Source organism: Pyrgilauda ruficollis, unplaced genomic scaffold, assembly GCF_017590135.1.
Source record: "Pyrgilauda ruficollis isolate IOZ18807 unplaced genomic scaffold, ASM1759013v1 scaffold183, whole genome shotgun sequence".
Lineage (NCBI taxonomy): Eukaryota > Metazoa > Chordata > Aves > Passeriformes > Passeridae > Pyrgilauda > Pyrgilauda ruficollis.
In genome coordinates, this window is record NW_024517318.1 from 624,779 (window position 1) to 643,167 (window position 18,389).

Sequence of the window (18,389 nt, forward strand, 5' to 3'; positions counted from 1 at the left end):
CAGAAAGGGCCCCCCCCCCCCCCCCGCCCCAAATAACAAAAAAATGGGCTTGAAGATGTTGGCCCTCGATGTCTCTGTGTGTGCTGTTTGATCTAGGAAGGAGGCGGCCTCTGGGTGGGAAAATTACCATTTCCTACATATGTAAAATGCTTAAGCACTTTTTTTCCTTCTTTTTGAAGTCTGCCATCTTAATTAAATATCAGATTTTGAAATCCATATCCAGGCAGCTTTCCAGTTTGCAACCAACAGACTGCAGTTCCATTCACAGGGCCTCTTGTTGGGTTTTTTTTCCCCAGCTTTCCTTGTGTTTATTTGCAGGGCAGCGTTTTGTTTTCTCTGTAAGCCGTTTGGAATACGTCTTCACCAGCACTGTAGCCAGAGGGTTTGTATGTCATTCAAAAATAAAAATAAAAAAATCCCCACCTACTGAAAAATGAACAGCACAGCCCTAGCAACCAGCTGGTGCGTTTGAACCAGAGGAAGGGACATTAAACAAGTAAGACCACATAATGTCTTCTCTGTTACAGCCAGGGATGGGGTAGAAATGCCAGCTAGTAAGAAGATTAATATGTATTTTGTAAATAACTAGCTGCATTGATAGTGGAGAGAGCTGCATTTGTATTTTATTTTTGGGTTTTTTAATGGTGGCTTGTAAATACAGGCTTGACGAAGCTATGCTTCTTCTTGTCAGCATGAGCAGGGTATTCAGCTGGGAGCTCTAAAAGGGGGATCTGCCTCTGTACAAACAGCCCCCCACACCCCACCTGGCACTGGTTGTGCACACGGGAAGGTAAGTGTTGTCATTTCTTGGAAAGCAAGAGAAAACTTATTTTAAATTGTCTGTCAGGCAGGGCACTGTCAGTACTTTCCTCTCAGGTGTGTCGTCAGTGATGTTATACCAGGGGTGGATTTCATGTCTCTGCTTCTCTGTCTCCTGTGTGCACCTTGATATCTCATTTATCTGCCATGCCATAGATCAATCTGTGTTAAAATGATGCTTTTTCCCCTTCCTGCTTTTGTGGATGGAGGGAAGTTAAACTGCTTGCCATCATTAGCTATGCATTATTTTCCTAAGGAGCTCCACTGCACTCCTCCAAGATGGATTTTTGTTCATGTTAACCTGTGTGGTTTTCCTTAATCACTGCCAAGAAAAAAAACCCAAAGCCTTGAGTTTTCTCTTAGGTTTTATTTGTATTAGACGAAAGCTGTAAAGAGGGAAGAGTGGAACATACATATTGGAAAAGCTCTGCTGCGTCAGTGGCCAGCTGAGGCTTTTCTCAAAGTTTGTGAAGTCAGAGGGTGCCCTTCAGGAGGCACAGGATTAATCTGCTGGTGTTTTATTGTTGTCCTCTTTCCTCTAGCCCATGCAGTTTGGTCCTTTGCTCCCCTGGTGTATGAGGTCCTCTTTGGCCTCTGCCCACCCCCTCCATGCATGCTGGTGATAGTTGTGCAAAGACCAAAAATAATTCTATGCCTTTGCTTGGGAAGGATAATTCCAATGTTATTTTTCTATTACAGTAATTTTACTTCCTGACTGCTGGATGTGCTGCACTGTACTGGGAAGATGGCCAGAGCAGGATGTGCTGTTCCAGGCTAGTTTTCAATGGCCACTTTTAGGACCAAATAACCAGGCAAATGGGATTTTATTGTGTCATCCCCAGCTGTTCAGCTTGGGGGCTTTTTGTTCTTTTTGATTTCACCTCTCCAAGTCTCTCAGCTGTGGGCTTGGTCAGGCTGCTAACAGATGCTCTGTGAGTGGTGGAAGAGTTTTTGGAGGTCTGAGTGTTTGCAGGGTCTTGCTTAAAAGTAAGTTTTATCTTAAAATTTCTCCCTGCTGCTCTCAGCAGTGCAGCTCCTTCGGGAGTAGCAGTGGGGGAAGCTCTGTGCAAACTGATGTGTCTTTCCTTGGAGGCAGAGGCAGGTAACCTGGAAGTCTCTTGGATTTTGTTGATACCACTGTCTGCTCCCTTCAGTAGGGCTGCCTTAGGGATTTTTGACAACCATGAACAAACCCCTTGTTTAGGAAAGCAAGGAGTGCTTTTGGCAAACATCAGGGGTGGTTGCACCTGGATGAAGTGCAAGGATAGTGATTTTTCTGTGCCTACAAGCCATAGCTATATTGTGCAAATACAAATTAGCAGTTGTAGTTGTACAAATTAGCAGTTATAGTTGTACAAATTAACAGAACTTGTCCCCAGTTCATGCATTTCCTAGCCAGAAGGTAAGAATCAAGGGGTGTGCTGTGAACAAATATGGTTAGGGAGCACTCGGTTCCTTTGTATGTTTTCAGCCTACATAGGCTTTTCCTACCAGCCTCCAGGTGTTAAAATGATGCTTTTTCCCCTTCCTGCTTTTGTGGATGGAGGGAAGTTAAACTGCTTGCCATCATTAGCTATGCATTATTTTCCTAAGGAGCTCCACTGCACTCCTCCAAGATGGATTTTTGTTCATGTTAACCTGTGTGGTTTTCCTTAATCACTGCCAAGAAAAAAAACCCAAAGCCTTGAGTTTTCTCTTAGGTTTTATTTGTATTAGACGAAAGCTGTAAAGAGGGAAGAGTGGAACATACATATTGGAAAAGCTCTGCTGCGTCAGTGGCCAGCTGAGGCTTTTCTCAAAGTTTGTGAAGTCAGAGGGTGCCCTTCAGGAGGCACAGGATTAATCTGCTGGTGTTTTATTGTTGTCCTCTTTCCTCTAGCCCATGAAGTTTGGTCCTTTGCTCCCCTGGTGTATGAGGTCCTCTTTGGCCTCTGCCCACCCCCTCCATGCATGCTGGTGATAGTTGTGCAAAGACCAAAAATAATTCTATGCCTTTGCTTGGGAAGGATAATTCCAATGTTATTTTTCTATTACAGTAATTTTACTTCCTGACTGCTGGATGTGCTGCACTGTACTGGGAAGATGGCCAGAGCAGGATGTGCTGTTCCAGGCTAGTTTTCAATGGCCACTTTTAGGACCAAATAACCAGGCAAATGGGATTTTATTGTGTCATCCCCAGCTGTTCAGCTTGGGGGCTTTTTGTTCTTTTTGATTTCACCTCTCCAAGTCTCTCAGCTGTGGGCTTGGTCAGGCTGCTAACAGATGCTCTGTGAGTGGTGGAAGAGTTTTTGGAGGTCTGAGTGTTTGCAGGGTCTTGCTTAAAAGTAAGTTTTATCTTAAAATTTCTCCCTGCTGCTCTCAGCAGTGCAGCTCCTTCAGGAGTGCAAACTGATGTGTCTTTCCTTGGAGGCAGAGGCAGGTAACCTGGAAGTCTCTTGGATTTTGTTGATACCACTGTCTGCTCCCTTCAGTAGGGCTGCCTTAGGGATTTTTGACAACCATGAACAAACCCCTTGTTTAGGAAAGCAAGGAGTGCTTTTGGCAAACATCAGGGGTGGTTGCACCTGGATGAAGTGCAAGGATAGTGATTTTTCTGTGCCTACAAGCCATAGCTATATTGTGCAAATACAAATTAGCAGTTGTAGTTGTACAAATTAGCAGTTATAGTTGTACAAATTAACAGAACTTGTCCCCAGTTCATGCATTTCCTAGCCAGAAGGTAAGAATCAAGGGGTGTGCTGTGAACAAATATGGTTAGGGAGCACTCGGTTCCTTTGTATGTTTTCAGCCTACATAGGCTTTTCCTACCAGCCTCCAGGACTGTGTTTAATGCTTGATCAAGAGCTGCACTGAGCTCACTGATGCTGAGGTGGGAAGGCACCACTGGAGACCTCCAGCCCAGCCCCTGCCCAAAGCAGGGATGCCCAGGACAAGATGTGCCATGTAGGGTCCATTTGGGCTGTGAGTAGCTCCAAGGTTGGAGATCCCAAAAGGGCAACCCTTTCTATTACTTGCTATTCTCATAGTAAAAAAGCTTTTTAAAATTATTTCTTTTTATTTAGGCTTTTTTTTTCCTCTCCCCTTTTTAATTCTAAGGTGAACTTCCCTGTGTTTTTACGTGTGCCCATTGCCTCTTGCCATGTCACTGGGCACCTCTGAGAAGAGCCTGGCTCTGTATTCTTCACTCGCCCTGTGAGGTGTTTTACATGAGCTTTGAAAAGCTCATGTACACTTCTGATTGCCAAACATTGATTGGCTTCTATGGGTTTGTGGTTGCTTTGTGCTGTTGGTCTTTTCCCACTTAGAGCTGTGAGGAATCAGTGTTTTGCCTGGGGCTGTAGAAGCCCCAGGCTTTCTCTGTGTTCTTTGCCCTTGGAGGGAAATCCACAGCAGATTGTTCACACCCTGCCTTCATAGACTCCCATATTTGAGCAGGACCTGATATCAGAGCCAGAAAATCTTAACCAGCTAAAAAAGGAGACTGTCTTCAGTGTTGTCCAAGTGAATGTGTGCGCAAAAGCTGCATTTTCTGCTCATTTTTATCAGATGTGGAGGCACAGAACCAGTTGTCTTGTAGGATCTGCATATTCTGGCAGGTCTCATAGTGATTGAAACTGAATGTTTACATTGTGTTTAAAACTGGGGGCTTCCTCCTTGAAGGCTGAAAGTCTTCAGTTACAATGCTACTGCACTTTTTAAGATTTGCAACATCTTAACTTACAGGTATTTTGACTGTTTAAAGTTCTCTTGGTTTTTCTGAGTCTGACAACCACATAATAAAACCAGGCATTTGCCAAAAGCGCAGCAGTCTTTGTGTTGTTGTTCAAAGGTTACCGTAGGGTTTGGACCTACTTCATGTAATAAAAATGTTGTTGTGGAAGATGAAATGTTTGTTGGCGTTTTAAGGATAACATATCAGCAAAGCCAGCTGGTAGCCTCCAATAAGAGCCACCTCCCTGCTGGGTCGGACCAATAAGGTGACTCGTAGGAGGGAAAAATCAGTTTATAACAGGGATTTTTGTTTAGATTTGTTTTTTAGTAGACTGTTTTCCAGAACTTATGCCAGAGATACTGTGAACAACTTTCTTAATTGCTCATGTTGGAGCAAATGTCAGCAGTGGTGTGGCCTAATACAAAAACCAAATGGCAGGGCATGCGAAGGTTAAAGTGAGTTTTCCTTCCTGGTGTTTGTTTAGCTTTGTTCCCTAGCTGTATTTATAGCAGAAGCCATCTTATGTGTATCAGATTAAAGCCAAAGCAATCTGGGCCATATTGATGGTTTGTGCGTCTGTTGCGGTGGGCTGGAGGGATTGGGAATGCCTCTGACCCCTGCAGCTCCACTTCAGCCAATTTGTAGCCTATCAGGATTTCTGGTTTACTAGCTCACCTACAGGCAGCATGTTGGGCCAGCTTGCTTTTCCAGCCTGATGGAAATACTGCTGTGGGGACCACTTCTGGCTCGTAGAAGTGGGAGAGTGAGATCAGATTGCATTGTTACGATGTGAATCTGCTAAACTAAAAGCAGGGATAGTCCATGCACTCATGCTACATCCAGTGAGCTGTGGGCATCTGAGAGATCCTGCCTGTAGGCAGACAGTTCCATGCCAGGAACTTCTGGATTGTCAGACATCAAAAAATCTCAGACAAGTGGTCAGACTTCTCTTTTTCTATTGCTTGGGGAGAAAATTACAGCAGACACACATATGGTTTGTTGCTGAGTTGCAGCTCCCTTTAGTGATAGAAGGCCTGTGTCTTCTCTGTGAGTTTCCTGGAAGTGCCATGTGGGATTTCTGAGGTGTTCTGTGGGATAGCACGGACCTGTGGGCAGAGCAGGCCATGGGCCACTAGAAACTGGGTCATCAGGTTGGTCCTTTGATTCCTCGATCTCAGTCCATTCCTTGTGGTGAATACCTCTGGGTTTTATTGTGGCCAGCAAATGACCCCAATCTTCTTTCTGATCTGACAACAGTGATGCCTGAATTCAGAGAACATGCAGTGAAATTAAATTCTCTTTTGCAGATTAAATTGCAGGCTTGAGGCTCTGGACCAACTCACACCATTGACATTTTACTGCTCCTTTTGGTATAGCTGGTGATTGTTCCTGAGAAGAGAGAAGATGATGAGTGATGCAAGTGACATGCTCGCTGCGGCCCTGGAGCAGATGGATGGCATTATAGCAGGTAAACACTTGGGGCAGGTGTTTATTTTGCTTTTTTGGGTCCTCCTTTCTCCCACTGGAGGACAGAGTTCCAGACAGAGAGGGGAATATGCTGGGAATTGCTTTTGGTGCCTTCCATTCTAGCTTAGAGTTAACAAGTAACCAAAGTGGAGGGATTGCACAGACTCTCATAGGCTCCATGGATTGGGTTTTCTCCTACCCTCTCTCAAAGGGCTGCTGGAAATGGCTGAGTGATGCAGTTCAGCTCCTGCATGGAGCACGCGGAGAGTCAAGGACAATAGTGGCTACTTTGAACTTCCCTCAACTCAGAAGAGTTAAAACATTAATTGAAATTTCTTTTTTTTTTTTTTTTTTGTTCTTTTCAAAATTGGAATGCTTTCGTCCAAATTTTGGAACTGCCTTGAACATCAGAGTTTTTCATAAGTACCTGTAAATTGTAAGTTGCCCAGGGAGAGGCATTACAAAGAACACAACCTGTGCTTTTAAGCTGAGTCTAATGAGTTAGAAAATAATATAAATATCCAACACATAGGAGGGAAAGATAAAGAAATCAGCAGTCAAAAATGCCCTTGCAAGTGTAGCAACATGGTTATAAAATTTTTAGTAGTTACACTTAAGCAATTTTCCTTAGGGAAAAAAATCATACAGTATGCTTTGTTAGAGCAATGACTCTTCTCTGCCTAAAGATATTAAGGGCACATAGCAGGAACAAATGTAAAGGGGATTCAGTTTGATCATGATGGTCTCTAAAAATACATGTAAGCTGTGACTTCAGTAATTTCCATAAGTAGATGCTGGTGTTTGGATCCGATCATGTATTTGTGTTTCCAAGAGCCCAAGTTGGTTATGGCAGGATGAGGTTCAATATAAAAACAAAATGTGATGTTGGAAGATTTAAGTCACCACAGACTTCATTTACCCATGTCTGTGAATAGATCTATAAAGGAATATTATAAGAAAGGCATATCAGCTCATGTGCTGTTGAGGTTATTTTTCTCTTTATTGTTTTCAGTGGGAATTTAGCAGAATACTTGGATTTTTGTGGTTTGCCAGATGGGGTGAATGAAAGTTCATGGAAGTGCATATATGGCATATCCTTGTAGTTTCTAAAAGTTGACAGCACAAATGAAGGTCTGTCATGAACATGTCTCATTGTGACGAGGTATTACAGAATTAAGGTCACAAATCAGTGTACTGGAATTACAGCTGGAATTAGCTAGGTTGACTTAGATCAACCTTAATCCTAAATTCATAGTTTCCTTTCTAACTTAATATGTAGCACCTTCTAATGTAGGTCAAATATGCATCCTGTGAGTTTATGCAAATGAGAGATTTTTCTCTTTATTAACATGCAAATGTCAGTGCTACTGTGTCATATTGCTGGGTTTAAAATTTACTCCCATGTAGAAGTGATTTGGTCTTTTAATTTATCTTCATCTTTTTTATTATTTTAAAAAATTTCCAGTACCTTGGAGCAGCATAACATACTCCTGCATGGAAAATGCAGGGCATGGTTTCCTCTGGACACCATCACTGGAATGTGACTTGGATCATTCAGTGCCTACAGGGTGATTCAGGGCATTGGCAGAGTATGTTCCATCCCTGGCACCTTCTGCCTTGGGAATTCATCCCAGGGAGCAGGAGCCCAGTCCACACCTCAACCCCATGGGCAGGTTGTGGCATTCCCATTCTCTGAGGACCAGCCCACCTTGTTCCTGCTGGAGCTTCCCTCCCCAAGCACCAGTGCTGAGTTTGGTTGGGATAAACCCTGCCAGGAACAACCTCTGCCCTTTCCCAGCCTCGGGGTGCACCCAACCCTCGTCCTGTGCCTGACCCCCTGTGATTTTGCTCCCTGCAGGTTCCAAGGCACTGGAATACTCCAATGGCATCTTTGACTGCCAGTCCCCCACCTCCCCATTCATGGGGGGCCTGCGGGCACTGCACCTCGTGGAGGACTTGCGGGGCTTGCTGGAGATGATGGGAGCAGACGAGAGGGAGGGGCTGCGCTGCCAGGTCCCGGACTCCACAGCAGAGGCTCTCATCGAATGGCTCCAAAGTCAAATGGTACAGTCTCACCTTGTTTTACCTCTACCAGGCTCATTTTGGGTTTTGGGTAGACTGGCTCTGTTTCACACAGCTATTTATAAAGCTTAGAGTGGATATCAGGGAAGAGATTTTATTTTGGAGATACTGCTGTGGAGTCTTGGAAAAGCTGTTGCTCAAATGCCTCTTGCAGTGGGTTGGCCTTTGCTGTCTTTGATGTACCACTGTGCCTCAGTCTAGGGAGCAAACAATACTTGGTAACTGCAGTTTCGTCTCAGAGGGCTGGGGAAAGACTTTTTTTTAAGAATCAGATGTTTAGGTGGGGGAAAAGAAGCAGTTTTGAATACTTTTCAGTAAAAAGCATTTTTGACAGTGGTTTTTTTTTCCCATGGGGATCAGTGTTATTACAGAGCTTCCTCACCTGATTTATAACATAAGGGAATGGTGTAAGCTCTGCATCTCTTCAGTCTGGATACCAAACCAAGCTTCTATTTTCTGTGTTTGTGAATCAGCCAGTTTTTGTCACCTTACTTTAAAAATACACAGAAATATAACTGAGAAGGCAGTTCTTTTCCCAAGACTTGGTTTTCCCAAAAAAATCAACAATTATCCTAGTGTAGGTTACCCAAAGACTGCTCTGGGAAATAAAATGTTGTACTTACCAAAGGGTGAGTTAAAACAGCATCATTTTTGAAGAAGCTGTTGGGTTTGCCTCCAGATGCCCTGTGACTGGTGACTTCCAAGCAGGGCCAAGGAAGAATCCTTGTGCTTGTTTGTGTTGCGGAAGTCCAGGTGTGTGCAGGTTTTGGGGAAGCTCCAGCAGCAGAAGTCAGGAGTTGCTCCCAGAGGCCACACTTTAGTTTTTCAGCCAGCCTTATCGCAGCTGTCACAGTGACAGCAATGGGTGGGCACGCTGCAATAATCTGTCAAATCTGTCCTGCAGCCGTGGCCAGGTTCTGTATGTCACACGCTAGGTGTTGGCCAAGGTCACACTGTGCTGCTGAAATTGGGGTGCCAGCCCTGGTGAAGGCTGGGGCTGCTGTAGAACTGTGGTGGCTCTGTGTTCCATGTGCCGCTGCTGTGGGGACAGACGGCCACCATCGCCTGCTCCCTTGCCAGGATGGGCACTACACACCCTGGGAAAGACTCAGTCTCCCTGGAGTCATGGCTGATCTTGCAGAAGGCATTTCTATCTCGACAAATGGCTTGATCTCAACACTCAGTCACAGCCCAGAGGACTGCCAGGTACAGGGCCATGTTTGCTGCGCCTGGTGCTGGGCAACCCTTTGTGCCATCTGCTGTCATGGAGGATGAGCACAGCAATGCAGGGACAGATGGGCACCTTGGACTTGTTTCTGTAGCCCTTGCAGAAAGATCTGAAGGAAGAGCCTTCTTTTTTCTTTTTTAAAATCTTTGCTTTGAACTACTCATTTGGAAATGCTTGAAACTTAAGCACGTGGAAGCTCTCCCACTGCCTCCAGTGGGATTTGGATCTCGCCTCCACTGTCAAAGTGTGGCAGCCAACGCTGAGATCAGGAGGAGGAGGCAGGAGTGACATTGAAGTCAGATCATTAAAACGGGCACAGTTCCTGCTAACATCAGCATTTCCTGCCTGTGTAACGTGACATCGCCGTGAACATCGCTGTAACTGCTCACTGCTCTCAGTGGACATAACAGGTTTCATCCAACTCTGGCCTTGATAAACAAAAAATACACCAAATAAACAGTCTTGGAAACTGTTACCTCTCATGGTGTTCACAGTCATCTGTAGGCCATGTTTAGTGGTGCTGATTTCCTGCAGGTTATTCTGGAGTAATGGGGCCCAGCAGTATGGCTGAGGCTTCAGTGACTGCTGAGATTAATGAGGTGGAGACTCTTGTGATGGCAGATGTGTGATTTAGGGGTGCCTCTCTGTTAAGGTCTGGAATGGGGCCCTTCAGACTTGCACAGTGTGGATCAGCTAATGACAGTGAGACAGCAGTGGGTTTTTATTGCATCCATGGGCTCAGTGGAAGAGGAAAGACTCTGCTGTACCATTCAGTTTAGTGCCTCCCAACCACTGGAAAAGATGTGCAGGGGTTGTGAGTACCAAAGATTGCAGAAAATTGCTATTCCATCTATGCCTCAATTACTCCTTATTCTGCTTCAAATTATTACCCTGTATTCTCTGTCATCCTTAAAGGTCCTTGTAGGAAAAACTTAACATTCCACTTATAGTGTGCTACAGCCACAGGATTTCCACGTGTCACCGGTGTCACCAGTCCTTGTCTGAGCAAGGAGGTGTTATATGAAGTGTCTGGATGATTTGCAGGAAGGTTTTTTGCAGCTATGCTCCTCCTTAGAGAGGAAGGGCAGACACCTTCTTTGAAACTAGTTTAATCCTCCGTGCATGAAGTTGCATCCCCTAGGATGCTGGAACTGGTGTGTGACATCCCATGTGGGGCTGTAAGCAAGCCTCTTGTGTCTCAGAGGAAAAGAAAAATAGTGTTTGCTGCTGCCAGACAGTGTGTCACAGGGGAAAAATCCTCTCCTGGCTCCTGCAGCCAAACCACTGGTGCCCACATTGACAAAAGGGGATGACAGCAGTCATCCAAAGTTTCTGTGAAACGGGGCACAGCATTAACTCCTGCCATGCCAGAATGGGCTGCCATGTGTCCTTGATCCTCTTCCTGTCTGCTCCTCTCAGTGTGTTTATGTGCAATCACTCAAAAAGGGCCAGTGGGTTAAAACACCCTGTGCTGCTTTTTGTTTTTAACGAGTGGGTGCCAGATGGCCACGTGACACCAGAGCACACGTGCAGTGCCCGGACATCTGGCACAGCTCTTCCAACAGAATCCATCATGTGGTCCCCAAGGGGAGCTGGGAAAAGTTGTACGTGCAGCTCTCTGCTGCACAAAGAAGGCAGTTTCACTGTAACATGTCACTGCAGCTCAAACTGGTCTCTGCTGCTGAAACCCTGCTCACATCTCCATGTGCAAATGTTGAATGTTGGTGGTGAAAGTACAAATGAGGCCATTTGTTCTGAGTCTGAAAAGGGACTGAGACCTTTCTGAGCTCAAACATGTTTGGACTCTATACTTTCACTGGGAGCCAGGCCCCTGAAATCCATGGCCAGATCATAACAATTCCAAAGTTCTGGAGTTTTTTCAGAATACTCTTGGTTAGGAGAAATGTTTGGTGTATTTCAGTGTGTGCTGTAATAAGGCATGTGCTGTACTCTGTGAAAATGGAGCTTCTGGCTTCAGTACAGGCAGTATGTGAGTAATCTCTAATATCAGCACCAGTAACAAAACCATTTTAAATAAAACTCCGCATTTTGCAAGACCAAGGCAGCCTTGTTGTGTCCAGCTGGAAGCTGATAGATCCATCTCTTGAAGAGTAATTCTCACAAACCTTGCTCCCAGCCATGAGCATTGCTCCAGTTTTTCTTCAGTTGAAACAAACAAGAGACAGTCTTCCTTCTGGTTATTACTTTTCTTGAAAGTAGTTGGGGGATTTTTTGCATTTTTTAAAAAATACATCTTATGCAACTACTTTCCCAGAAAGAGGAAACCAACTATGTCTTGTTAAAAAGAAGAGTGAAGGGTAGGAGTGGGTGGACAGTGCCTTCCCACACCTCAGAGCCATTTTCCCCATGCTTCTCATCTGAACTTGTGTATGTGAGTCCTGGTGTGTGCCTTCTCCTCTTTAAAGGATGTGTCCCTGAAGTAAAACAGCCAGGATAACATAAGATTTTTTTCTTTAAAACCCATAGCAAGTGCAGCTTTGGAAGTGACTTTCTGAATTTAAATATATATATTATAAGGCATATTTTAATAATTATTTTCACTCCATAAGTGAATTTCTGAAATTGACTTTAGGATCAAGCAAAACTTTATGGCCTCCAAAGGCTTCTTGAATTGTGTAGAATCATTAAGGTTGGAAAAGACCTTTAAGATCATAATCAAGTCCAGCCACAAAACATTTTCAGTTCATCTCAGGATGGTGGTTGAGCTGAGGTATCCATCGTGCCTCATGCAGTCCAATGTGTTGCTGCTGCCTCACAGACCAGATTCAGATTTTGACATTTTTCCTTTAAGTTGGTTGTTCCAGAGAGTAGCTGGGAGTAATGAGTTAATATGAGGGGATATTAGCTTTCAAGAGAGGAATTTTCCTTGCTGGATAGACATAGCTTTGTAATCTTACAGAGATATGCTGACCTATTTGAGCAAGAAGGTGATTCCCAAGTGGAGGATGCAGTTTGGTTAGCCAGAAATCATCTCTTATTCATGGGGAAAAAATAAAGCTTGTCTTCAAACGCAAGTTTGTTGTTTGATTATCCTGGTGTGGGTGTGCAGTGCAGTCATTTGATGCAGCTTCTGCTTATGTTGAGTTTGTGTATCAAAAGGTCCTATGCTAATGTGTGGCACCAGGGTGTTACCACCAAAAAGTTTGAGATCTCTCCTCGAGTTGCAGTATGGAAGGAGTCTTGTGGTATCGTATGTCAGCCTGTCATCATCCACTCCCTACTGGCAATGCATTTTGTCTCTGAGAGATGCACCTCCCAAGGTTCTGGAAACACAGGACCCTGCTTCTTGCTAAATGTGATCATCCAGATTGGTGTGTTTTTAACACTGGAAGATAATATGGGCTTATTTATAGTATGCCTTGCTGTTGCATCTTCATGCATCGGGGATGAGTTCTTTGGCAGTAAGGACAACCCATCAAAAATCACCATTCCCCATCCAAAATGAATCCGTTTGGCTTAAAAAACACAGCTTCTGCTTGTCCTTTGTTCTCCTGATATCTCCTGAGTTATTCAGAATTCATGGTTTTGAGATTTTGTCTATCAATGGTAGTTGTAGACAGTTTATTATAATAATAAAACTTTTTTTTTTGAGGTAATCACAGGACTCTCAGAGCTGGGCTCTGTGGTCAAAAATACTAAGAATTTGTCATGCTGCTGCTGGTAGTGGGTCAATTGAAACCTGAATCCGAGGACAGAGTTTCATTGTTATTGTTGCTTCTTACATCACTCTGAAGTATGACATAAACTTGGGACAAGCCACTTGTGAGACCTGGGACAGCTGAGTCAACTCTTCAATTTTTTCTTGGCGTCTACACGTGAATTAATTGCATGTGTTCCTGCAGCTTTTACAATTACTAGGAAAGCCCCTCCTGCTTACTTTGTGCTCAGGTGGAGGGGTGGGAATTGCTCTTTTCTCCTGTGCTGTTAGGTCGGATGCTTTCCAGGAGAGTCCGGAGGAGGGAGCTGTGCTGGTGACAAGAGTGAGGGTGGAGGTGGCCGGGTGCCACCTGCGTGGGGCTGTCCTTGCTCCCGGTCGGGTTTATGCTGCTCTGCACCTCCCTGCCTGCATCTCCCTCCTGTGTGCCGGATTGGAGAAGTTTCGTGCCGGGCTTTGATGTGTTAATTCCCCAGAGCTGCTTGCTCCGCCTGAGGAGCGCTGCTGCTTCCCACGTCTTCCACTCCGCTCGCCTCCATCCTCGGCTGGGCAAGGGGACCTGCTGTCACCTAACCTCGGCTCAGAGGAGCCCGGAGCCCTCAGCCTCGGCTTCTGGCGTCCGTGAATGCTTGAAAACAGTCATGACCAGCACGGAGTATAGCTGGGACATTCACGGGCACTGTGTCTGGCTAAATAAGGTAAGGAGATCTCTGCCTGTGCTGGCTCCTGCATTTCTCCCGGTGACAAGTCATAGCTGGGCAACGCTGGGAACGAGCCTCTCATCCTTCTCCTGCACCAGGCACAAGCTGGGCTGCCGCTGAGGAAACAGAATATTGTAGAAAGGTTGCATCTTCCCTGTTCAGCAGCGTGTTGTTTATGCTTACAAAATGTTTCAGGTAAATGTCTCAGAGTGAAGGGCTGTGTTCAGCTGCTTTTCTTTCAGAATTCACTTCTATTTTTTAAAACATCATGTGGGGGGCTTTGAGTGGGTGTGTGGTTGTTTTTTTTTTCCCCTTCTTATTCTCTGGGCAGGAAGTAACCTGCAAACTTTAGGAAAAGCTTTGCAGTAGGTCTGCTGGAGTATGTGGAAAAGGCTGCAAATATTTTGAGCAGGGAAGTGGGAAGTGCAGGAGAGGCTGGTTTGGGAGGGCAGAGGTGGGCTTCCACATAAACTGGTTACACACCAGCTCAGATAGTATGACCAGTATGAACTTGGGATGGGATTGATGCTGACAAAGAGTAAAGCTGTCACGGTTCTGTATCACAGGTAGTGGGTACTTGTCTTGTGAAACCCAGAGGCTCTGCCCAAGGCACACCAATTGATGCTGAGGAAGCTGAGGCTGGAGGAACCTTCTTGCAAGGGGCTCTAAAGCTGAGGGAACAAGCAGCAGCTTTGTTTAACTGAGCATAGGTAATATGTGTTGTAATGATCTGAACCATGTAAGCATGTTGATGAGCTCTAATTTAATTCCAGATGGTCAGGAAAGAGGTGTTGAGAAAGGCTCACTTGCCCAACTGTTGACTTGACTGTGGTGGTCAAAACAGTCAGTGCAATCTGCTGCACAGGGAAATGATGCTGTGGAGTTGCAGTTCCTTCTATGCAAACCAAACTTGTACATCCAGCAAGAGCAGTGTGATTTGTGCTGCTTATTTCATCTCCAAAGCAGAAGAGAAAATGAAGGAAAATGAGGGTATCAGCTGTGGTAAGCTAAAAATGAGGTTTATTTTTGAAAGGAGAATTCAGCAACTGAGAGGAAACTGATTTTTTAAATAATTTTTTTTATTATTAGGTTTAAACCAGCAGCCACTAGAAATGTTCCTGTGGTTTGGAATTCTAACTCACTTCCAGGGAAAAGGGATTAAAGACTGATGTCAGGCAGGCTGTGGAAGTTTGGTGATGCTTGTACTTGCCACAGGAATAATTCCCTCCAGAGCAGCGTGGATTTTTACACTTAGATGATTACGGACAAAGCTTTTCACATGTTACATCTGTTTAACAGATTAACTGTGGATTGATCTTGCAGAGTTTATAAGTCCACTTGGTCTGATCTTACAAGGCATTTTATAAGTATATGCTTGACCTCAGACTTCTGTGAAGCCTCAGTGGCATTATGACAACTGTTCTTTTGTTTTTAGGATTAAAATCACTATTGGTAAATCTGCATTCTCTTCCCATATATAGTGTTTTTCAATTAATCACTAACATTGAAAACACAAGCAAAATCTAGCTGCTTAATTGAAGATAGATTTTAAGTTACTGATGAAAAGAGCGTTCTTCAGGAAATGGAAAGCCTTTCTCACACAGCTAGTAAAGTATGTTAATGCTTTATAGACTTAAATGATACAAATTTGATCCAGAGCTACCAAATGTCCTAAATATGCTTGCAGTTGCTGTTCAATCAAATATTTGCTTTTCTTTTTTGTTTCTCTTACTGTTTTATTTCTTTTCCTCCCCCTCCTCCCCCAAAGAGGAGCTGTTGCTCTGCAGGGTGAGTGCTGGGCCCAGTTGCAGGGGAGGATGCAGATTCCCTGTGGAGAAGTGCTCCTGAGGGACACACTGAGTGCTTACCCAGGTTTTGCACACACCAGGTCTCCTGGCATTTTTCAGACCTCCCTGCAGCCTATTCCTTCCCACTGGGGGTCCCTCCACCCCATCTTCTGATGCACTACTTTCCTAAATCCAGTGTTTGAGCATATTCCTGCTCCATTTCTCTTCAGTCCTGCTCACTACCATTATTGCTCTGTTCTTCTCATATGTTTCATCTCCCCTCTTCCTTCCTCATCTCTCTGTGAAGAAGATCATGCCAGGAATCAACTTTTTACCTGTGAAGACAGTCCAGGGCAAATATCTGGGAAGGTGTCATGTGTCCAGTGCCTCCAGGTCCTGGGTCTCTGCACCACTGTAAGCAGTGCTTAGGTTGCTGCTCTTGGAAATAGCTGCTATGGTCTCTCTCTATCATCCATTCTCCAATTATCATCATTTTCTCCACTGAAACCAAAGTCAGGGGCTTTCTAGCCTTTTCATACCTCAAATTAAGAGTCAGTCACAGGTATTATGTAGAAGTTTACTTCAGGCAAAAAGAAAACAACTCTTGTGTTGTACACAGAATTTTCTGGGTTTGGTGTGCTGCAGGAGGTCTGGTTTCATGCAGATTTTAGAAAATATTACTGGCAATACCCAGAAAAGAATTCTTTGCACCCAGTATGCACAGCTTGCAAAACCAAGACATTTCTGCAAGGTTTCTCCCAAAGAATAGATGAACTGCCCTAAGTGTTTGACAGGATGAGAGGAAATGGCCTCCAGTTGTGCTGTGGTGGGATTAGGTCAGATATTATGAAAAGTTTCTTTCCTGAAGGAGTTATTAAAAATTGGAACAGACTGTCCAGGGACGTGGTAGAGTCACCCTCCCTGGAGGGATTTAAAAAATGTGTGGATATGGCATTTGAGAACATGGTTTAGTGGCAAACATGGTAGTGGTTCTGGGTTCATGGTTGGGCTTGATGATTTTAGAGGTATTTTCCAGGCTTAAGGAGTCTGTGATTCTATTAGCACTAATTTTTGTTTTGTGGGAGAACAGCCTTTTCACTTGTCCTGTTTGGGGTTCCCATCACCTCTCTCTAATGGCAGGGCGCAGCTGCAGCCTGAACTCTCCCTCTCCCAGCACTCCTACTTTAAAGGCAAGGCTGGTGTGCTGAACCAAGCGGATTTTTTCTGAGAAATGCGAGTGGAGTTTAACAACAAAGATATCTTGGCTAGATGCTGTGCACAATGACTAACGTTCTGCTTTCACACCTTGTTGGTTTTCACAGACATTTTAGTCGTGCTGTGAAACCAAGAGTGTCCTCCCCACATTTTCCTCCTGCAGTCTTTGTTTTAGTTCATTTGTGTCTGGTTAAGCTGACTGGAGCTATCAGGAGGGTCAGTGGTTCAGGTGTTGATGTGGTGGTTGGGAGGCAGGGAGTCAAGTCTGTGCTTTGGCAAGGAATTCCATGTTAGCCTCAGCAGCATGGAAAAGTGTCTTTGCAGCTCTGCTGCCTGTGGTGAGGGTTGGATACCACTTTCCCACATCAGACACATGCACCGGACTGATAAATGTGTTGTGTATTACAAAATATAGATGCTGTTCTTATGCAGACTGTGTAAGTGCTTGAGATGTACTGGAGCTCTTGAAGGACAAGGGAGCTGCAGAGCCGCAAAAGTAGACAAAACCTCAGGTCTGTTTTCACAAACAACTCGGGTCACAAAATCTGAAGCATAATCTACTGGTTGAACAGCTGAAAGGTTTATTTCATTTTGAATTCTTTCACCTAAATTGAAGTGTTACAAAATGGAAGATCTCACTGATCTTGAATGGTATGAGCTAAATTCTGGTAGATGTCAGGGGGAAGATGTGGCAAACTCAGAAGTTTAGAGGAATTTTGCCCTGGGGTTTAGTGTCTGGGTGGTGAGATGGCTTAGTATTGTGCTGCTAAAAAACTCAGATACAGGGTCATAAGTTAGATCATTGTGATGAGGTACTGGTACAAATTACTAGAGAGCATCCTTTCTTAGTCTGCTGGAGCAAATTTCAGGGGAGATATTATGGTCACCAAGTGAAATTTCATGCTTGTGAGACACTTTTGGTACTGCTCAGTGATATAAGACTTGCCAGGACGCAGCCTGATTTCTTGAGAGCACTGAGGTGAGGTCAAACACTTTTACCTCCTCCTGTTTGCTTTATGTCAGATCTTTAAGTGATGCTGGAGGGCGTTCTATTGTTTCAGGCTCAAATAAGGCAGTTTCTACCACCACCCAAGGCCAGAATTGTAATTTAGAGAAGGAGTTTTAGCCAGGAGGTTTCCTGAGGTATCCTCTGTAATCAGGGGAGATTCCATGCAGGAGCTGGAGGCTTGGAGCTCCTGAGTGGTGATGGCCTCTCAAGGCCATAGTTGTGCTGCAGGCTCACGGGAGCACAAGGGTCAGTCACACAATTTCTTTTCATTACACATTCAGGAGTAAATTAGGGCCCCTCAACGTTGTTGGGTGTCTCTGCTGAGTGCCCTGGATTTCAGAGCAGCTTCTCAGACTCCTCTAAGCGATTTATGCCATGATGGGAATAAGGCTTCCTTTTCTGAGCCAAGATCTGATTGTGGCCTGGATCATGAAGTGCTTTGAGACAGCTTTGAATATGGATAGAACAAAATCCTTTCTGCTGCTCAAGAGCATTGAAGTTATTATGAAGAAAGTTGCTGATTCCTCTGAACTCTCTGATAGCATTAACATGTATTCGTGTTTCTCTCTCGCCTCAGGCAGCTTTACAAAGAGATGTGTTTAGAGTGCAGACATTCACCCATACCCCATAGAATGTGTCTGATGTAAAAGGATGTCTCTGACTGTGTGTATGACTTGCAAGAAGCATAATACA

At 44.5% G+C, this 18,389-nt stretch overlaps 1 protein-coding gene across 21 annotated transcripts in view; it reads left to right on the forward strand.

The window, feature by feature from the left end:
• PPFIBP1 (PPFIA binding protein 1) overlaps positions 1–18,389 on the forward strand; it is a 101,991-nt gene that overhangs the window by 48,737 nt on the left and 34,865 nt on the right. For 17 of the 21 annotated variants that reach the window (XM_041464712.1, XM_041464713.1, XM_041464711.1 and 14 more), the window contains 2 exons: positions 5,839–5,999; positions 7,857–8,062. In XM_041464712.1, the coding sequence (XP_041320646.1) occupies positions 5,936–5,999; positions 7,857–8,062 (270 nt within the window). In that variant the 5' untranslated portion in view covers positions 5,839–5,935. The remainder of the gene's footprint in view (positions 1–5,838; positions 6,000–7,856; positions 8,063–18,389) is intronic. The other 4 variants (XM_041464717.1, XM_041464716.1, XM_041464718.1 and 1 more) reach the window with 2 other exon arrangements.